This window comes from Homalodisca vitripennis, chromosome X (genome assembly GCF_021130785.1).
Source record: "Homalodisca vitripennis isolate AUS2020 chromosome X, UT_GWSS_2.1, whole genome shotgun sequence".
Classification (NCBI taxonomy): domain Eukaryota; kingdom Metazoa; phylum Arthropoda; class Insecta; order Hemiptera; family Cicadellidae; genus Homalodisca; species Homalodisca vitripennis.
The window spans coordinates 73,438,343-73,462,049 of NC_060215.1; the positions used below are offsets into that span (position 1 = coordinate 73,438,343).

The following is a 23,707-nucleotide window of genomic DNA, read 5'->3' on the forward strand; positions in this document are numbered from 1 at the left end:
TTGCAAATACAGCTGGTGACGATAAACCGTCACCGTTGAACTCAGCGTAATTGTTAAATGCAGTATTACAGTTGTTTATTTGGTTTGAAAGTAGACTGGAGAATCGGAAATTTTCAACCGGAAAAAAACTGAGAATTTGAAAAGAGGTTTTGAGTAGCCACCCTGTATAAAAGAATACAAATTTAAGTCAAGTCTTAAACTATTTTAAAACATAGTTACTATTTACATTTAAGTGCTTATCATATCTAGGTACAAGCTTTTCATTACCTATTGAATAAAATTCTGCAGCACATAATCAATCACTGACAGTTTCAGAGCGACAGAGTGTCACCTCACTCTAATGATTATCTTTTTCTTCATCATAGACATAATAATCTCATGTTTAATCACCAGTGATTATGTGGTTAAGAAGTTTGAAACTATATATCGGTACTGGGCAAACAATTTAGAGTCTGTCCTTTTTTTGAGCTTATTAGTCAAGCATTACCCATCAGGTACAATACTATATGAAATCAAATCAAATCAGTTTTATTGTCGTATGGCAGTTACATGCAGTGACAAAGTCAAATTTCAATCAAATGCCTCGTCAAAGAACTATTAATAAGTATTAATAACATATATTACAATAATTTTAAGAAGTGGCAATCATTAAATAACATAGCAGAATGAGATCCTTGTGGTTCTGTAGACTTGCTTGGTTAAAATAGTAACTTTAAAACATAAATACATAAATATACCTAATATTATAAAATACTCAATATAAAAATAATTAATATAAAACAGTAACGAGAGCAATATTAACGGCAGTATTTAACAATCAAATAAATTAAAACAACATACAAATAACAACAATAAAAATTAACGAATAAATTAATGTTAAAAATGGCTAATGAATAAATATGGCTCATAGATAACAATGCCGGCAGGCATGAACCTAGCAAAGTAACAAGATAAATTTTAATGAAATAACAAAACAATAACAAACTATTAAACTTAAAATTAAAAGGATATATCTTGACATGTTAGGAAGTCAGTCAAAGAATAGAATGGGTTCCTCAAGAGGTAATCAACTTATTTTTTAAATGTTTTGCATGTTATACTTATCAATTAGTTTACTAAACTTATAAACTCTCTTTGACATCACCGTATGACTTATCAAAATTTTGCTCAACCTACAATGACCAAAAGACAGATTATTTTACCTCTTGTGTTATAGTTATGAACATCTTCATTAAACATCAGATCAGGGGATTTTTTAAGAGCATAAATAACAAGATTAAGAATGTAGAGATTAACAACAGTATTGATTTTAAGTTCTATGAAAATAGGTTTGCAGTGGTCAAGGAATTCAGCATTAGCAAGTATTCTGACGGCTTTTTTTTGTAAAATTAATATTTCATTCAAGCGGCTCGAGTTTCCCCAGAATAACAGACCATATTTTACAATTGATTGAAAGAGGGCAAAGTAAACCATTCTGAGATAATTGATATTGACAAGGAATGTTAATCGCCTCAAGAGGTAAATTACTCTGGACAACCTAGGTAAAATTTTGTCTACATGACTAGACCATGTAAGCTGATTATCTATGTATACACCTAAGAACTTAACACTAGTTATATTAACAAAGTTGGATTGAGGCATATTAAAAGGCCTTAGAGTGAATACAATATTCTGTGTTTTAGCGTGATTTAAGTAAAAACCGTTTGTTTGAAACCATGCAGATGCATCAGCTATAACTGACTTGACAGTGTCACTAAGATCGTATATGTTATCACTATGATTAATAAAAGAGGTATCGTCAGCATACATCACAATTTTTGACCTAACATTTAGAGGAAGATCATTAATGCTAGTTAGGAATAGAAGAGGACCAAGGACTGAACCTTGGTGAACACCAAGCTCAAGCTCAATATCCTGTGACCACTCCATCAATACAGACTCTCTGCTTGCGGGGTTAGCAAGATAGGACTTAAATAAGCTAAGAGCAGCCCCACGTATGCCATAGTGCTCGAGCTTCGACAACATGTCCGCATGACACACAGTGTCAAAGGCCTTGCTGAGATCACATAAGGTAGCCTGAGCAAAGAGTCTATTCTCAAAGACATACAACACCTGGTGAACAAGCTTGTCCACAGCATCCATGGTTGCCCTACCTTTCCGAAAGCCAAACTGAAAATCTAACAAAATACAATTATTTTCAAGAAAAGCACTAACTTGATCATGAATAATGATTTCAAACACTTTTGAAATGACAGGAACTATCGAAATAGGGCAGAAACTGTCTGGTTTGTCTCTAGGACCTTTTTTGCACACTGGACAAACACATGCTAATTTTAACTTGCCAGGAAAAATGCCTTCTTTCAGACAGCGGTTTATACAGATGGTTAGAAGTTTAATAATGCAGTTAATGATTTTTTTCATTGTGTTATTTGACATAAAGTATAAATCCTGGCTATTAGAGTTGTGAAGTTTTTTTATTGCTCTTAGAACATCCTCTGTAGACAATGTTTTCCATACAAATACTGAATCAACCCTACCGAAATTCACTACCAAGTCTATGGCAGAAGTATCAGTAGGCAATATTTGATTTTTAATATCCTTAACAGTGTCTAGACAGAAATTATTAAAAGTTGATGGAGATATCCGAGTTACATTAGGCTTCCTATTCAGAGCACAGTTATTCTTAATAATATTCCAGACAGCTTTACATTTATTTGAGCTCTGGTCAATGTACTGGCTGTTGTAAGAAAGTTTAGCCTCAGAAATTTTTCTTTTATAGTGGATTTTCACTTCAGTTAATTTTTTCTTAACATTAGCACTAGGGGCGATTTTATATAAGTAATGAAGGTCAATAAGTTCGGCTTTTATAGTATGTAGCTCAGGTGTATACCAACTTTGACTCCCATTCAACTTGCCTCTTAAACCGCTATATGTTTTCAGAGCAACAAGATCAGATATTACATTTGTTATAGTAGTAAAAAAGCAGTAAATAATAGAGAGGCACTTAAATGATTACGTTGCTAAAAAAGATCCCAGTCTATGCTGTCAAGTCTATCCATAAGTAATGCAACTTTTCGATCTGGGAAAATAAGCCTAGGTGTTTTGGTTGAATTAGGAATATCCTCATATCCTCAAGTCATATCAGAACTTATATTATTACATTTTATTACAACAACTAAACCATCATGATCAGAAAAAACAAAGTGTCTAAAAGGATAGCAATCAGTAATGCTGTCAGTGCTGTTAGTAAAAACATTATCAAGACAAGCATTGCCTCTGGTTGGAGCATTATTCAAACAATAACAATTGAACTGTCTTAACAAATTTATGAAAGCAGTAACACTATTACGATGAGGTTGAGTGATATCAAAATCAGCGTTGAAGTCTCCACCAACCAGAATAGTGTAATTGCACCACTTAGATAGAAAAACTAATATCTTATCTAATAAATCTAAGAATACATAGGGATCTTTGCCAGGTGGGCGATATAAGCTAATCACAATTATTTAAAGGAATCAAACACGATAGCAGTTGCCTCAAAAATAAGTTCTGTACAGATATCACTTAAATTTTGTACGTTTGAATCATCAATTCACAAATAACATCAGCCAATGAAAAACTTGACTTACCAGACACGTCACTTAGAAAATCGTCCAGAAGAAGTGTTTTATTCCTCATCCCTTGAATATTTAAAAAAATACATTCAAGTCTAAATGAACTATGGCGGTTGTCGGAGAGATTAGATGAAGAGAAATAAACTAGCCTCTCCTTAGGTCTAAAAAATGTTTACTATTGTTTCTTCGTGGCGATACATATTCCTTCACAAGAACACCCTCGTCCCAAAACGCAGGATCCAAAAGAGTCTGGAAATCTCCCTCACCAACACCAACCAATCTTGAATGACTTTTAAGAGTCGTATTTAGGTTTAACTTCTTCGCAAACATAATTATTTACGCTCGAGCTGGAAAGATAGGATTCAATGTCAGATTTTGTTATTTCAATATCCAACTTCCATATAAAAATCCAAGATCGCTTCATGGCAGTTTTCAGCCTAGTAACACCTCCAGTCTTTGTACCTAGAACAGGCTTTGGTCGAGATATATGCTTGCTGGCCAAAGAAGATGTTTGTTGTCTTGTCACTGATCGTGGATTTCTTTTTGACATAAAAACTTGAAAATTATCATCACTTACTTGTTCTTCTCCATTAGAATGCAAAGAATCTGATTTCCAAATGGATTTATTCTGCCATGTTCTACTGTTTACAATGTTGCATAGGTTAGATTGTCTTTGACATAAGAGCTTACAGGCTGAGTGGGACCGTCACAGGTCATACTGCTAGAAGCTGTAGCCTCGACAGTCGGTTGACCAATATCGGTTCGACAGTTATCGATTGCATCAATCGACTTTACAGGTTTTTGTATATTCTGAACCGGTTTTGCTGGTAACAGATCTGAGCAAGTTTCATGAAGCTCATTTAACTCTGATTTTACGTCACTATATTGCTTGAATTGCGCGACTTTAGCTTTGCTGAGTTCTTCAAGCTCAGTCAGCACAATATTTAAAATTGTTGGCCAATCACAATTTTGATCAACTTTATCACTTTTACTAAACATAATGTTGAATTTAACCTCACAGCTTTTACAGAACCACTTAACATGGTCAGCTATGTCATTGATTACAGCATATGTTGTCTTGTCCATGCCAATACATTGAACATGAAACCATTGTTTGCAGAAACTATCACAGCACAGCTAGGTCGTCAGGAACAACATCTTTGCAGAAACCGCAAAGTGTTTCTTTAGTTACTCTATTTTCGGTAGAATTTGTCAAGTCATGTGTGTTACTATTAGAGAACTTACAACTTCGAGTTTGCATATTGAAAGTTTATGGTTGGTAGCTCTTCCTCGTAAAAAAAGTTTAAAAGAGAAAAAAAATAAAGGAAAGGAAAAACAGAAAAAAAGAACTTCCACGCGGAGCTGAAATGTATTTCACTAACACAATGTGCTCTGTCAAAATAGGTTATGTCACACTTAAATTACAACGATTAACTCACTTGTTAGGGAAAACTCACAGTTTATATCTTCAGCAGGTAGCTGGAAGCTGTCCAACAAATCTCACAAAGTAGACAATAAAAGAACTTAATAATAATAGTGAAAACAATTAAATAACACTAACGGCGGTACACTGATTCGATGCTCGGAAGGGGGGGAAAAATACTATACTATATTATACAATACAGTACAATTTCCAAGTTTCTCAGTCTTAATTTCATACTTATGAGTTGATCGACAAGGTCATCTATAACCACAGACAGACAGCCACTTTGCTTTTCACTGCCAGATGCACACTGAATGTGACTATACAGCGTCACTCAGATTGCACTGCTACATCCCACCCATGTGGCGATCTGATGCCTCGGCGAGTTACTTTTCAAATAACCTCTGTACAAATTAATTGAACTATACATATATATTAAGGATTTCTCCGTTGCTCATGGACCATTCCCAGAAGAGGTGAAATGTTGGTGATTGCTCTTAAGTTGATCAATTAAAAAGTTATCATGGTGTTAATATGGTTACTTTATGCAAATTTGTTTAATTGTAGTAAAAATAAGGAAATTTTAGAAAACTTAAACTAATATTTAGTTTGGGTTTATGCAACATAAATAATGTACATGTTTTTTTAAGTTCATAATATATTGATGTAGATTATTATTTTCAAAGGTAGTACCACCATTTATTTTTATTATTATATGGTTAAAATGTGTTATTTTATTATAAAAGCTATTCATGGACGTGGTAAGATAAGTATCATCACGTATAGTTTGTATGGATCAGTACTGTGTTGATGAGTTCCCTAATAATGTTTTAGCTACCAAAGTAAAACGTTATGTTTGTAATTAAAATATTGCTAACAAAAAGTGGGTTTTCAGGTTCAGCCCCAACAACAAATTGGTCAAAAACCAGGTCTGCAGTTGGCAGTGCTTCAGCAACAACTTCACCAACAACAACCAGTCCAACAGCAAGGAATGGCACAACAAACTATTCAACAACCCCAGCATTTGCAACAGCATTTAACATTGGCTCAACAAAAAACTATACTCCAGCAACAGCAACAACCAGCACAACACTTTATCCATGAAAACCAGCAGCAAAGTGGTGCTTCTCAGCAACAGCAACCCCAACAACAACAACAACAACAAATGATGCCGCAGATGGTGCAACATCAAGTGGTACAACACCAACAGCAACAACAACAGCAAAGTTTTGTTACGCTGACCAACAATAATCAACTCAATTGGAATCAACAGCAGCAGCAGCAGCAGCAACAACAACAACAACAACAGCAGCAGCAGCAGCAACACCATCAGCAGCAGCAGTTCCAACTAAGACAACAACAGCTGCAACAATTACAACAGCAGCAACATCAGCAACAACAGCAGCAACAACCCCAGCAGCAACAGTTGCCAAATCAACAACAGCCTCAAATTGAACAGAGGCAAATCACTTGGACCCAGCAAACCCAACAACAGGTAAATAAGTATATCTTTAATATAAAAAGTTAAACCAATATTAGTAAATCTTACATAAACACTTAGTTTCAAATTAAATTAAAAACTAAACACTAGATAGATATGATAGTTGAATAAATAAGATGATGGGGAAGCAAAAATTGCTACTGTCTTGTCAATTGTGTTGAAGTTTCATTACATAGCTCATAATATTTTCCTGTCAAAATGATTTTAAATTTTGTTATATCAACTAAAATGTTATTGAAACCCATTTTGGGAACTGGTAAAATTATCTATTATTCTATAACAAGTATCAATAATGTATTATTACTGTTATGTGATTTTGAGATGGCTGGACTTTTTCACATAAATGAAAAACATTTTGGAATCTCTTTAGAACTGAATTCATAATAATTATATTCTTCACTGAACTCATGAAATAATCAAACATAAGTGATTTTCCATCAAAGATTTAAAAAATTAAAGTCAAATTAACGAGCATTTAAGTCTGCTAATAACAAAAAAGAACAATCAAATCATATCTTCATATTCCAGTACCAGTGTCAAAAATGTTTATTGATCCACAAACTATTTTTACAGCATTTACACTAGTTTTTAGAATATATTATGTATAAGTAATATAAAATATTTTGTAATTTTTACTATATTTTTCTAACTAAGCATTATTTTTGTTTAGTCAGAATTTTGTAAAGAAAATCTAAAACATACAAAAGCTGGCCAGTACAATTAAGTAATTTAGTGAGCAAACAATTTAATCCTAATTTAAAAAAATCTATTTGGTGTTGGAAATTATATTTCCAGTTGGAACATACCAACCTTTTTGGCAATAATAAATAAATTTATTAAATATAGTGGTATATTTTGTGGTATTAACTGCTAAAATGAGTTGCATTGGATGCAGGGCCCACCAAGGCAGCTAATACATATGGATGCTGCCACACATGCACAGCTACAGCAGATGGATCCTCAACAACGAGCCATGTTCCTGCACAACATCCAGAAGCAACGCCAAATTGCCTTACAGAGGCAAATGCAGGTATGTTTGACTCTAGCTTGAAGTATTGCATCATTAGCCACAAATTCTGGTTTTCAAGTGCAGTAATTATGAAATAAAACTGCTTAACTAAATTAATGTTTTGCAATATTAAAAAATTCTAGGTTTTCCTTTCACTTTAAAAGAGGATGGATCTTGCATTCATTTGAGGTTTGTTTAACAGAAATTTTATTTTTGTTTTTTATTTTGTACAATGGCTGCAGGAATATTATCCAAAAACAGCTATATTGGCATTTCAAGTTAATAATAATAATTGACAATAAATATATTAGTTAATAATTTATTAGTTCATTAGTTGATACTACAATTGATAATAAATTAATGAACAATATAATATATAAGTACGTACATGAAGACTTAATTACAAAATCAATATTAGGCTGTGTAAAAATTAACTTTTTCTATTACAGTACAAGAAAAATACAAATGTAATAGAATACATAATAATTAACACGTTCACTGCGGCAAAAGGCCCGCATAATGTACCCAATATGCGGTGAAATTCAAACTCGTGATTTTCGTTCATTTGGGCTTATATTGGTTCATTATGATTTTAAATCATCATATTGAAGGTATTACATGCTTACGCGTATGTAATGGCCGGGACTGTCCGGACAGTGGCCCGCACTTTTGGCATAGGCATTTTTTTGTAAGAAAAAAAAAATCGTAATAACGTACCAATTGTGATGTATAATATTCAAAACAACCAGAAATGCCCCAGATGACATTAATTTTCACTGGATCTGTCTCAAGCAACGGAACTGTCCGGATAGTGGTCCCGCACATAGCCTATAATAGCGTGGCGCGGCACAACGCTGTTGCATGATTACTCAACACAAAAAACACAGAGATATATTGTTTGAATAAATGTAATATGAAAAAGAACACATATTCTTTACAAAGGATAATGTAAGAGCCTGTTTGTTACACACAAAAACTATTTACAGTTTACAGTCTTCGATGGAAGATGTCAAAGCATTTTTCAATGCATAGACCTGGTTCTCCCACACATGCCAAGCAAACATATCTTGTTTGTGACCTTTTATCCTCCCTGGTACACACTCGGCATGTTTTCATTCTCGACCTGTTGTCAGGACGAAGTTTGAGTTTTGTAGGTGTATGTCAAGATCTTGGGAATGGTAAAACTGGTTCCTCTTCTTGGGGAGGAATGACTCCAAAACTTGAATTCGAAATGCATACATCAAAATTTGTCTGGCTTGCAAATTATGAGTGTACATATTGTGGAACTGGTAGGCATTTGTTGTGATCATTTGGAGAAAATGTGCAAATATTTTCTTATACTTACGAAGAGTTTTTCGCTTTGATGGGTAGTAGGCCATCATTTGGTCTGACCTATCTAAGCATTTCATGAACGCATTGTATTTTACTTTAGCATTCTGTTTTTTATTTAACATTAAATTTTTATTTAGCATGTCATAAAGAGGCTGGATTTTTAATGATTTTTTAGGTGCATCAGGTATTTGTGAGTTGTCGTTGAAATGCGAATTACGTTTTATTTCCAAGTACCGGTTTCTTGGAAACACTTCCTTACAAGGTCAATAGTGAAGTCCTCGTCCACACTCCAGAATAGTTTTTCTTGTGGAACAGAGTGATACCCAGTAAACAAGAGAAATCCAATAAATTGTTTCAGGCAGTCATTTGAAAAAGTGAAAGAATGATCATTTTTCTGGGTGCGAAAATTATACTCTGCCGAACAATATGCTCACATATTTCATTATCATAAAGAGTTTCAAATATGTCTACGGGGCTCTTATCTTTCAGGACTTCTTCTGTATGTTTTCTTTTTTCGTTTTTACTTTCTTCAGAAGGGGGTGAACAGCCAAAGATAGGATCAATTTTCTTCCAATCAGAAAGTTTTTTATTTTTATCTTTGTTTTTCTTAGGCTCGGCTGTCTTTTCTTTTTGTTCTTTCTTTTTATTGGGATTAGCTGGTTTTACTTCTTTCCTTTTACGTTTTTTGCTGTTTTCATTTTTAGGAACAGTTTTAGAATCACTATGAACTGACGGAGTGTCAACACAAGTTTCATCTTCAGTCACATTATTTTCATGAATCTCATCGTCAAAAACAGTTTCCAGTTCATCATGAACTGACGCAGCAGCGCCAACGACACAATGTTCAGTTTCAGTTGTTGTTTTATTTATATTACAATGTAGTTCTACATTCCCAGGAATATTTTGGGGTAACGTATCATCAATATCGTCTTCATTTATTTCTTCTTGGTCTGATACCTCATCAACATTTTCAGGTGGCAACTGCACAATATCTACATCACAATCATTTTCTATAGATTCTATGAATTCGGGATCCTCCGATACAGACTGGATTTCAATCAGACTTAGAAAACTCCGGGAATCCATCCTGAAATCGTAGAAGACAATGTAATAATTAATAAGATATAATATGCAGTATAGGCCATGATCCCCAAATGAGTATCGATGTTTTAGCAATCAAAATACATGGTATGTTCCATGATCCCCAAACGGGTATCGACGTTTATAAGGCAATTATTCGTAAAACATGATAAAATACAGCATACCGACAGTGATAATAGTTTACCAAGATATAAATTACTATGATACAACAGTGTAAAACAATTACAACCACTCTACACTTACAATAATTAATAAGAAAATAGTAAATGAAATAATCATGCTACATACCTGTTAGTGATAAACTAAACTCCACATATAAACTCGTGTTTTAACACAACTCTAACTAACTGCACATTGGAATAACCTCAAAGAACCAAAAAACACTACCGAGCTTCTGATTGGCACCAAACAGCCAGTGTTGCCAACATGAACTGATTTAAAAACAAAATCCCTAATTGGGGCTCATGGTACTGAATGGGTTAGTAGAGTATTCTGGTAGAGTTAACAATTTTTTGCTAGTATATGTCATCGCAAAACACTTCTTTACATTTAAAAATAAGTTGTTATTTAAGCACCAAAGGCTAATTAGATTTAGCGTTCATTGCAGTTCAGCAACGTCATTATTGTCTCGAATTTCTCTATATAGTTTCAAATCATCAGCATACAAAGAGCATTTAGACCGTGTTAAATAATTAGGAAGATCATTAATATATTAGGAATAGTAATGGGTCTAATTATATCCCTGGTGAACACCTGAAGTGCTAATGTACTCTTTTGACATAAGTCAAAGTAAAAAAATCTTTATTTGTTGTAGTTACAATGCTGTATCATTTTAATAGTGTCAATTTAAACTAACTAAAAGCACTAATATAAAATAAGGCTATAATAAAACTAAAATAAAACTACCTGATTTGCAAATCAAAATATTCGTCTAATGAATATAAAGACTTGTCCATTAAGTATGCTTTAATCTTTCTTTTAAATATTTTATGTTCTGTTTCTTCTTTGATAGCAAGTGGAATGGATTTAAGAAAATTTGGATCCAATGTATGTTGGTTTTTGTGAAAAAATGTAGCCTATCACGAGGTATTAAAATATCATTTTTATTATGTGTGTTATACAAATGAATTACGTTGGTCATATCAGTATTTAAGTTTTTAATTTTAGAACACAAAATTGTATCCATTATATATTGACTGTAGACAGTCAACATTTTCAATTCCTTAAAATATTCTTCCACAGAATCATTCATTTTTAGTCCTAACATAATTCTCAGAGATTTTTTCGGTATATGGAGGATTTCATCAAGATTTGATTGTTTAGTAGCACCATACAAACATAGGCAATATGCAATATAAGAATGTATATAAGAGAAATAAATTGTTCTTAATGTATCATTGCTACATATAAAAGACATCTTCGTTAAAGCATAAATTCCCGAGTTTAATTTTGTAATCAACAATTGTATGTGTTGATCCCAATTGAGATTTTCATCAATAGTCAGACCTAAGAAATTATTACTCTGATTTTTTGTTACTAGTTGGTTATTTACTATGATCATCGGCTAATTATTTCCTTTTTTTGTTGGGTTTTAAAAGATGTATGATTTGTTTTATTTATATTTAATTATAAAATATTTTCATTTAAAAAAGAATTAACGTTATTCAATTCCAAATATGAAAGCCTCTTTATCTCATTTACTGACTTAGATGATAGTTTGAGGTTTGCATCATCTGAATATAAACAATGGTTTTCCTGGGGAATGCTTTTTAAACTAAGGTGCAAATTTTTCACTAACATAAGAATAGCAATGGTCTTAAAATTGATCCTTGCGGAACTTCAGAAATTATGGTTGTAAGTTTGGAAGATACTCCCAAGATTTTATTTTGTAAGGATATCGAAGGAATTTCTACATATTGATATCTATTAGTAAGGTAAGACTGAAACCATTTTAAATTTTGTCCTAAACAATTTGATTTCTTAATTAAAATTTAATGGTCTACGGTATTAAAAGCCTTTGAAAGGTCCATAAAAATACCTAGCGCATGTTCCCCCCTATCAACAGAATCTATTATCGACTCTAAATATTCTACTGCTGCACTTATTGTTGATCTACCAATACGGAATCCATGCTGGTTATTGTCTAATAGATTATGTTCTTCTAAAAATGCCATTAGCTGAGAGTGAACGATTCATTCATTCATTTTTAATGTTGAGGGAAGTAGAGATACAGGACGGTAATTTGACATTTCTTCTTTGTCATCCTTTTTATGTATCGGAAAAATGTTGGCTATTTTTAATTTATCAGGGAAGATGCCAGATATAAATGATGAATTTACTAAATGTGCCAGTATTTCACACACATGTTCTCCAGCAGATTTCAAAAGTATAGCTGGTATTTCAACCATTTCACTTGAATAATTATTTTTCAGTGATCTTAATACATTATTGACATCCCTAGCAGTCACAGGTTTAAATTAATATAAAAGTTGCTTTTCTTAAATTATAATTTGAAAATTTGTTGAATATCTCATCAAGGCAGACATTCTGGGGACTATGGGTGCTGAATAAATCAATCATATTTACAAAATAATCATTAACATTTTTTGCAATGTCTGTATGGTCTGTTAATGTTTTATTACCTACTTTAATTTTAAAACTATCATAATGTTTTCGACAGTTTTTGTTTCTTACTTCAGAGTTAATTATGCCACATACTGTTTTTACAATATTTTCCGACTTGAGAATCTTATCATTATAATATGCTTTATTTGTTTCATTAATGTTTTCCCTATAATCCATCAGTTTTCTTTTCAATTTTGTTTGTGTGTATTTATCTTTAAATTGTCTAAGTTGTTTACTTAATTGAACCAGGTTGGTTTTTTCTTTTAATGTATATGTTACCCATTTATTATTTGAATTTCTCTGTTTAATTGTCATGGGGAATGCTTGATTGAAATAGAATTTGAGTAAGTAATCAAATTTATTATATTTTTCCTCAACTGATCAAAAATATACATCATACCACAATTCTTTTGATAGCAAACATGAAAAAGTCCGTACATTTTCTTGCTATTAACATTTCTGAACAGTTGTAAAAGTGCTATTACTTACGGTATATTCCGGGCATCCGAAGTCCAGAATTTGCCCATCATGATCTGAGAGACATGTTACACATCTTTCTATAGAAATTAGATTTGGTAAATGCTTTGTTACTCTAGTTGGAAATTTGAGTAAATATTCCATATTATGACTAGCCAACATATTTTTCGGCATTGTCTGTTCTTTAGAATAGACTAAAACATTAATATTTGTGTCTCCAGCACAAAAAACAGAGCAGTCTTTATATGATTTCATTAAATAATTTAGAAGTTGACTTAATTCATCCAAAAATATACCTACCTTCCATAATAAAGTTATAATTCCTTATATTATATTTATAAATGCAAAATTCAAATTGCTCTTCTTCTATTAAATATGTGTTTAATATATTTGGTATAACCACCCGCTTCCACCTTAAATCCTGTCTACTTAAAATCATTATTCCGTACCCTTAGTACAAATTTTCCTACAGAGATATGAATTCACAATAAAATTTGTTATTTTCAATCGGCCTAATTCATATTCTTTCATATCGTGTTTAGATAAAACTATAATATGGAATTTTATAATAACTTCTAAAGGTTCGATTCTAGACTTCAAATGTTGAATATTTTGATGCAAAACTTTTACTTTATAATTTTGATTTAAATTTGTCAGAGTTTTTCTTGAAGCTGTTTTGTCAAGGAGTTTAAAGAGGAAGCAGATGATTTATATACACTATTTTTTAAATTCAGATTAAACTGATCCAAACTGTTCAGGCTTACTGGGCTATCAACTACACAACAACCTAAATTAAAATGATCAGACTTAAAACTGCTATTTACAATTTTATTTTAATTTTTAAGCAAACTATTCTTACTGATGGCACATACAGAACTTGTGTTTGCACTCTCAACACTGGCCCTATTGCTCTGCTTGAGCATCTCACAGAATGTGAAGACACCTGGAACAATAACAAACTGACTTTGAAGCTTTAAATAAGTCTCAATAAAACTGATAAATGACGGGATAAGTTAAAACAAGATAATTTACTTAACAAAATAACTTGCTCTGCTTTATCAAACACCTTAAGAAAAATTGGTATACACTACATCAACCCTGCCATCAATATCCAATTTAGATGCTACATCAAAAGAAAACTCCATTAGATTGGAGACCATTGATTTACAAAGAAGAAAGCTATGCTGCTGGGGAGAAATGTCAGATTTTACGTTATAAAAAATATAGTTATAGAGAAGTTGTTCATATATCTTAGTGAATGTATTTAATAATGAAATCGGACGGTGATTCTCAATATTTTCAATGTTTCCTGATTTAAAAATGGGAACCACCTTAGCTTCTTTCCATTTCTCCGGGAAAATACAGGTTATTAAAAGACTGAACAAATACCACAAAGGATCACATAGTACCTCAGCATAACCTTTACTACATACGTTGGAACCACTTTGTCTGTGAATTTCATTTCGAAAGAGCCCAAATCTAAATTAGAAGAAGAGCGTCTGGACTTTACAAAATTCAGAAAAACTTAGATTCTACATTAATGCAATACTCAATGTTTCATATATATTCTCGATAAGCCAAATGTATTTTCTATTTAATACCTCTTCTGAGATCCTTAAACAAACTGTTATGGAATTTAGAAAATTTCTGTTTATATATAACAACTTTACCTTTTATATATATATATATACATAGACATACTGTCCTGTCATAGAATATTATCTCTTTGTATTTTTAATGACATATGTTTTTATTTAGTACAAAATAAATTGTTTATGTTATTATTATCACCACTTGTATTCAGTTATGTGAGTCTGAAGATGTTCTCATTGAGTACGAAAGGCCTCACAAAAATTAAAAAACCTATATTATTGGAGTGTTTGTTTTAAATTAATGTATGTCTTACATTCTATTAATAAATTATGATTTCATCCACAGGATTAGTTCTAATTTATGGTTACAATCCAAATAAATGTGATAAACCAAAGTTGTACCTTGCCACAACACATCTATTTTTATTTGTGACTTTAAGAGACAGTAAAAAATATGCTCACAACATCAAGCAGCACTAATAATCCTTTAGAAAAATAACTAAACACTACAATTACATCATATTGATTTTAGAGTAAAATAAACTACTTAGTACTTAATACATGAAGTTTCAAATCCAGAAAAATGTACGGAAGTATAATTCTTTAGTTAAATGATATTATTAATTTTCAAACAAATTAAACAAACAAACCTTATTATTAAAAATTTAGAGTAAAAAGGCAAGATATTAATCTTCCTGTTCGTAACAAACATTTAACTACTTTTAGTAGCTGACTCTCTCTGAATAAGTGCATTTAGATCGTTCTCATCTTTCAGAAAAAAAACATTACCCTATTACTCTTATCGTCACACTTTACTTTAATTTTGCCTACCCCGTCAAACCAAACAAACTTATAATTGAAATCAACTCTCAGCCTACAGGCCTTTGCTAGAAGCACTCGCCTGACAGGTGTTACACTCGGGTTGATGTAGATTTGCTGGTTGGTGTTGTAGCCTTGCAGATAGCAGGTTGAAAAGTCCCTCTTCCTCCTCATCCAGGCAAGAAGTTGATCTGGATCATCATGTCTCAAAAACTTCTAAATTATGTCCAAAGTTGGTCGATTCTTGCCACCAGATATGCGATGACAGGCGTCAGTTCCATCTTCTGTTAATTTCACATCAAGGGCTGTTCCAATTTAAATCACAATCTTCTTCAGAGATAAATTATTTTCGTCAGCTGACTCGGGTACACCAAAAATTTCCATGGTATTTCTCCTGGAATACTGTTCCAAATCACCTTGACGCAAAGACATGTCCTTCAGTTGAGCTTTCAATAACTTATTTTCTTCCATTAATCCTACGGTTTTAATTAAAGTTTTATTCTCATCTACTGTTTTGGAACAGTGCTCCAATGATTTACCGAATTTTCTCTCTTTGTTTACTTGCCCATCGATAATTTCCTTTATCATCTCATTTAACAGTTGCTTAAGTACATTCATGATAATGGCCATATTCGCAAATGAGTTACTACGACTTAGCTGTCTCTTTTTGTTACAAGTGCCGCAGCTCCACTGATTGCTGGCAAGGAGACTTCAATGTCTCTCTCAGTCAGATCTACATACAGACCATGAAAATACACTTTGCATAGTTTACACTGCACCTTACGAGATTTGGCAGCTCTATTTACTTGATTATGACACTTTCCACAAGAAATCATAATATGCAATTTAACTATTAGAAACTTTGAAATTATGTTAGGTCAGTAAGTCAAGATCACTAATTTCACATCCCTAAGCTGAACAAATGGAAGTAACCACTAAAAGACTGATTTAAAACATCAATCATGCTTAATAAGAATAAGAGTTTGTAACATAATAACCCTTTTAACCCTTGCACAAATGTTTTAACTACGGAGCTAGTTTCTTCATAGCAACTGTATGCAGACGATTTTGAGTTGTAAAACTAGCTTATGCAGTGACTTTTGCTAAATCATAAGTTTCCAATTGATTCTCATGAATTGGAATCATGACCTCATTTTACTTAATGTATTGTACCTCATTAAAATGTTGGGTATATTTATTATTGTCAGAGATCAATAATAATGTAACATGATCAATAATTTTGTGTAATATATTTATAATCAAGGTTTTTTTTAGTTTTCTGCTATATAGATTTAGTGCTACTGATGCCCCTTGTTAATACTATATAAATTGGTATGTTGGAATGTTTGCAGCAACAACAACAAAGACAAATGGTGCAGCAGCAACAGCAGACTGTGGGAGTAGGGGCAGGGGGAGCAGGCAATACAGTGGTGGTCAGTGGCGGATTGAGGCAACAGTCTGTAGCGGTCATTAGAGGGCACATTCCCTCTGGGCTGAATCCTCAACAACAATTGCAATGGCTTCAGCAACAGAGGCACCAGCAACAGATTGTCATCCAGCAGAACACCCAGCTACGGCAACAGGTAAATATTCCATTATCAAGTATTCTAGAACCTTCATTAATCAGGTTTTTGTTTCCTGAGACATATATAAAGTTGAGGCCTACTTTTTTATGTATTGAATAGTTCCTATCAAATAACTAGGCTGATGAACTAATGCCTTACATTGTGTTTATGATCATGATAGCTGTCTGCATTTTCCCCTGATTGCTGCCACCCAGCCTAGGCAATGCTGACTATCTAACCCGCTGTAATAAAAAAACTGCAGCTCAACCAATCATGTTTTTTAAAAATAAATTTGTTGTGATTCAACCTTTTACTCCAAAATGTTAGCAATTTTAAGGCTATTTCCAAAGTTTGAAAATTAAGCATAATTATCTTTCTTTACCATTAGATTTGTGAAGACAGGAAGATTAGTGAAGAAATTATAAAAATCAACCAAGAATACGTAGTTAGTTGCATTTTTCTTTTAGCACAATAGAATTTAAAATTTGCCATAATTGTTCAAAACTCATTTTCTCTTTCCAAGGCATTGTGACCACTAGAATAAGAAAATGTATAATTGGAAATTGGCTTGATATTTAGGACAGTGAGAATTAAACAGGATTAAGGCTTAAATTCCTCTTTTGAGTCTGGAATAAACAAAAAAACTTTAGCATTACTTTGCCAGTACTGCATTCATAGTTACACTAAAATTGTTTGTATCACCTAAGTTTTCATCTTCGCAATGTGATTGGTTGTATATTTTATTTTGTATCGTATTAAAGTATGTCTTTCATGCGATTTAATTGTTTATAAAACGTTAAAGGGGTATTTGATAAGATTATATTTTAAATTGCAATCTCTTTGCCAGGTTTTAGTGCAAAATCGCTAGGTTAGAAATTTTCCTTTGCGGAGAGTTTATGTAAAATTAATTGACAGTAAGATATTTCCGAAATTTAAATTCAACCACTACCTCATCATTCTATATTATTTTTGTTTATGTTCACTGATAGTAAATGATGAATCAGTTTAATCTTTACTAAGTTGATAGAAGTAAAGAACATAGAAGAGTATTAATTTTAAATTATATGAAACTGTAGGTTTATTTTAAATTTAAAGTTAAACCGTTATAAATACTTTACAACACTAATAAATTTAGAACAATTATCTAAGCCCAGTTAAAAATATAACTATTTAACTTTAAAAGTTTATGTAATCATTAATCAAACAATTTACAGAAATCTTGAATTTATAAAATTATTCTCAGAGAAAGACAAAATAAAATAATATTCTTCTTGATTGGTAATACAAAATAAAGATTTAGAAACTTCTCTCAAAAAATGTAAAAGAAAATGATTAAAGTTAACTAAAAAAGTTCTTTTAAAAAAAGGCAGTTTATCGAAAAGTTTAAAATAAACTGTAAACTAAACTGCATAATTTTATAAAATGGAAAATATTTGAAACTAATATAAGATTTCTTCTCAAAACCTAAATATATTTTAACAGCATGTGAATTCCTTGTGCCTGTTGAAGAATGTTAAAGATAGAAAATAACAAGTTCAATATTCAAACTACTTATACAAATAGATATGAATTCAAATAATATTACACCAAAATGCTATAATTAGACAAGGCTCCAATTGTAAATTTCTTTTCTTCTCTGTATATTTTTTGTATGTCTTGAACATTGATTACATTTGATATAATATGGAAAATGAATATCTTTCTTCTGAAAATGTATTCTTATTGTTGTAAAATAATTGAAGAATTCCTCCCTTATATCCCTACAACAAAACTCCTTAGTTTTTTGGATCCTATACAATCATATGAAAACCCTAATAAATTTGCCAACTTATGCTAAATTCCATGCAGACAGGTGTGTTTTCTTCATAAAATTATCACAAAACCCCAAAACCCCAAACCCTCAAAACTTTATACACACTACAATTTATTCCAAAAGCCACAATTCCCAGAGCTGAGTTTTTCACCTTTCAATAATCCATTATGTCATTACCAAGGAGGGTGATTGTTCCTCAGCAGCATCCAATGCAAGCTCAAAATTGAATCCGAAAACACCCCTATCCCCATTATTTAGATGTAAGTAAGCCAGCTACCTTGAAGTCTAACTCCTCTTTCCCCTTAAGTAGCTTTCTTTCTACAAGTTACTGTTTTAAACTAAACGCTTTTTTGAGGAATTACATACCATGTTTTAAATAAACCAATTCACAATTCTATTTGCAAAGTAATAAAGTATTTATTTGCCCCTTGAATTTGTAAAAAGATTTTTTAATATTGCTCAAATGTAGCTAATATACTATAAACATCAAGTTTTATCTTAATACTACCAATTTTACGATGAGCTACAATTTACTACAACTCTATATCATTTTCATTACCGCAGCTATGCTCACACACAACAAAAAGTCATACATTTTTGAGTATTTAATCTTGAACCTGTAGTGGACTGAACTCAAAAATTTTATTTCACTGAAATCTTCATTATCAGAATAACTATACGTTGAATGTTTATGGGAAGTAAATAAACATTGCATAATTTTAGGTATTGGTTCAGTCACAACAGCAGGCTGAGAGACAGATGCCTTCTCAGCAACTGATAACAAATAACAACTCAGCAGTGCTTAGCCAGCCTCAGCAACCGGTGCTTCAGACTCCCTCTTGGGCTCAGCAACCCAACGATACACAGTTACAAGGTAAAGTTTTGTACCTATTGTATGCTTCTACTTAAATTAAAATATTCTTGGGTGTGTGGAATATGAACCAATGGTTAGTGATCCTATTAAAAAGTTTGTTATTAACAATAAAAGATGTTATTAGTGTCTTATAAAACTTAAATAAAAAGTTACAGTCAAATCACAAGAATTACATACTATAATATATGATCTAACATTACAAACAATAAAAATAAATAACATGCACATACATTAGAAAGTAACACGTACCTCTGAAGGAATTATATGGTAATTATTAGTTTAGTTAGTACTTAATAAATTTACATACCTACTCTCACCAATTTTATTGCTGTTCTTAAAATAATTCATATAATATATTTATGGTCGATTTATAATACAGTATTAGCCATAATAAACAGTACTGAAACTGAATCAGCTGTAGTTACCTTCTCGATCAGCTGATTCAGTTGTCGATTGTTGAAACGGCCTTGATAAATCAAAGTTTTATCATTCCTCTTGAATGTCTCGTTTTCTTCAATGTTAATTAGACCTCTATATATTGAAAGTTTAACATAAATAACCTCAATATATATATATATATATATATATATATATATATATATAATTTTTCACTGTTAATTTTGCCTTCTGTTAACCTCTACATATCAATGTTTCGGTTTATCAGCACAAAAACTGAAGTACAGTATAGTGAATCACCACTCCAACCTCAGTTTGATTTCAATGTTACTGTGATTGGAGCAAACTTAAGTTAACTCAGTGAAATGTGCACATTAAATTTTTAACTGTGTCAGTATTTTTTGTAAAGTGTGATGGCAAACATAATATCGTATTTATATAAATTTTTTAATTATTATTTCATGTTAAAATTTCTACTATAAACATACATTGCTTTAAAATTAACAAATTTGAAGGTGCTTTGGTATTTTCTGGAGGCCACTATCTTTTGAAAATTGTTTCCTACCAAGGACCTAAAACAACTACATTATTAGAAAGAACAGACTTTATTTGACTTACTGTGAAAATTACATGTCAATAAGGCGATCTGTTATTGTTTTCTACCTCCTAGAAGGAAGTGAGTCGTGGAAAAGTGGGCCACTCTTTCCCTTTCTACTATTTGTTATTAGACTACGCATACATACGTATTATAAATATAAAAAGTTTAAGTTGACATTTAGGAGCGCTCAAGGTAAGAAAAACTGGTTCAAAAATTGTGGCCATTAGATTACCAAAGTACTTATTTAAATTTATGTACAGTACCTCTTATAATTTCTTACTATACATTTCCCTATAGAGTATTAATAATCAAGCAAACTTTTTTATGGTAGTTGTTGTGGACCTCTTTATATCATCTGTGGATTGAACCTTGATATAATGAATATCAGATAAACAATTGTAAACGTCTATATATCAAAGTCTGCCCCAAAAAAGCCTTGATATATTGAACCTCATTATGTCAAAATTCTCGATATATCGAAGTTTTGTATTTGTCTATATACAATAGGAATCATACATATCTTTGTAGATCTGGTGTAGTGTTTTTTATTAAGTTGTATAAGCTCGCCATTGAACTATTTAAGCAAATTTCTTTTACAAGTTTTCTTTTGTGGGGTTTTGAGTCTGATACACTGTTCAAAGTTCTTACAAAAATAGATCTCCAATGTTGTCTGGACTAGTATTTAGAGAGGTTACTTTTACGGCTGTAGCTAATTGAAAGAAGGAGTGGTATCACAACTCAGGAAGTCAAGAGTTAGCACTTCATAATGGTCCAAGGCTGAAACAGGCTCAATCTCCTAGTAAAAGGCTAGAACAGTATGATTTGAATCCAATGGTACAAGAAAGAGTAAGACATCTAAAGTGGAAGAAGATGAGATTACTAAATCCAGGATCTCATCTCTATGGTACCATACCAAATTCCTCTGAGATAGTTGAAATACCTTGATTAATTCAATCAAGCATTGAAACAAAGGAGTTAAGTGATAAGTTTTTTCTGTTACTTCATATTCATTGTGATGGCTTATTGAAGTTTGCCAAGCAATAAAATTTCCTTGTCAGGGGAAGATGATGTAGCCTCCTCAGCAGTGTCACAAAAACCAATGTACTTCCGAGATCGGTTGGATGGGTGGAATGTATGCGATGTCTTGTGCTTTATTCTGATAAATACACTCTCAGTGTAACAAACTGATACTTGCAGAAATTCACATAAATGAGATGAATTCACTGATAGAAGTACACACCCTCTGTAAATTTTATTCTTAGTCTCTGTAAATATATCTCGCCTAATCTCACTAAGTTTTTCCAGACCCAGCTCATAATCATTAATATCAGGAATTAAATTTGTCAAGTGAGGGCGACATCATAAACAAATGGAGCAACAGATATTTTAAATTCTGAGAGTTTTGTTCTAAGACCACCACCAATTTGGTAATATTTATTGATAATATTTGGTTGACTTTCTTCACTATTGCTATCATGCCATTCTTCAATTTATTTTTAAGTCCCTTTCTCCATTTTTTTGTATGGTCCTATAGACTTTTCCAAAGCTCATGAAGAAGTTGTTGTTCCCAGGGAGTCCTATCCCTTAAAATGTTGACTGTATCGAAACGATCAAATGTGTACAATTAGCATTTGATTTTTATCTCAAGTTATTATTCAGGTAATGTAAATGAAGCATGACTATACACATGGTATGGGTTAATGAAATATTCGTTATTGGTACATAAAAGAATCTTTACATCTTGTTATAGCAAGTTTTATAATAGCAAGTATTGATGATCAACCAGTAACACAAATTTGTATATATATATATATATATATATATATATATATATATATATATATATATAAAATATTTTAAAACTGAACTATTAACTGAAACAAATATTATAAACATGTTATTATTTATGAAAATAAAATTTATTATCTTTTTCTTCAAACATTTTAATCCATTTTATAATACTCTACTTATCTTTCTTAGTTGGTTTATGTTGATATAGGGATATTGGGCTAACAAGTAGAGGAATTTTGCTCCCAGTGCAAAAGAGTTTGTTTCATCTTGAAGTACTGATGAGAATTTGTCAGACTGGCATCAGTGAAATGTACACACAATTGTTGCAATCCGATTCGGTGACATCATATCACTGGCTAGTTGCGAAATCAATATAAACTGTTGCACTGATCTCTGATGTGAGGCAGACTTTAACGGAAAAGTCAGGCAAGACGTGATCAAAGACCAATTTTGAAGTGAAGAGAGAGTGAACCGTGTGCTTCCACTAAGTCTTGAGATAAGACTGGCGGTAGGGTCTGACTATTGTATGAGGTATGATATGAAGCGAGTGTTATAACTGAGTTGGGGCCTGCTCCGTTCTGTATTTACGTGGATGGTGATGTCATCTCCCCGCTCAACCAATGCAGAAAATTACACTCAGATTCCTGTAGATTCACATTGATTTGTAGTTTTCCCAGTTGCATTGTAATACTTACAAGATCAAGCTACATCCACAACTTATGTAACTTAAGCAAATGGTTAAACATTTCCCAGTTTTTTTTTCACTCAGTAAATCACCGACTTTACTTTATTTCATTATATGTTTCTATTTTAGTAAACTTTGTTTTTAATTATTTTTATTGATTTTAGTATTTTAATTTGTCTTAATTTTATTTTATATTTTAATCAAATTAAATTAATCATTCTCTAGGGGTATGTTAGCATTTAAATTATATAGACATTCCATGATAATCATTCAACCCATGCTTGAAAATTGACACTAATTGGTCAAACTACTTTAATTTTAACTTTTAACAGATTTGGTCTCAATAATGTTAGATTAGCTTAATTTTACTTAATAAATACATAATCAAAATAGAGTAGATCATAAAAGTAGATTCCAAGAGATAGTTATTTTGTTCCATACCATCATGTAAATATTTTAAAATAGGATTTGCCTTGACCACCTGTTCATTTA

General features: G+C 31.8%; 1 protein-coding gene across 2 annotated transcripts in view; it reads left to right on the forward strand.

Moving 5' to 3' along the window:
* Nucleotides 1-23,707, forward strand: part of LOC124369209 (PAX-interacting protein 1) — a 121,101-nt gene that overhangs the window by 23,976 nt on the left and 73,418 nt on the right. For both annotated transcript variants that reach the window (XM_046827046.1, XM_046827047.1), the window contains exons 7-10: nucleotides 5,933-6,532; nucleotides 7,434-7,568; nucleotides 16,846-17,076; nucleotides 19,595-19,745. In XM_046827046.1, the coding sequence (XP_046683002.1) occupies nucleotides 5,933-6,532; nucleotides 7,434-7,568; nucleotides 16,846-17,076; nucleotides 19,595-19,745 (1,117 nt within the window). The remainder of the gene's footprint in view (nucleotides 1-5,932; nucleotides 6,533-7,433; nucleotides 7,569-16,845; nucleotides 17,077-19,594; nucleotides 19,746-23,707) is intronic.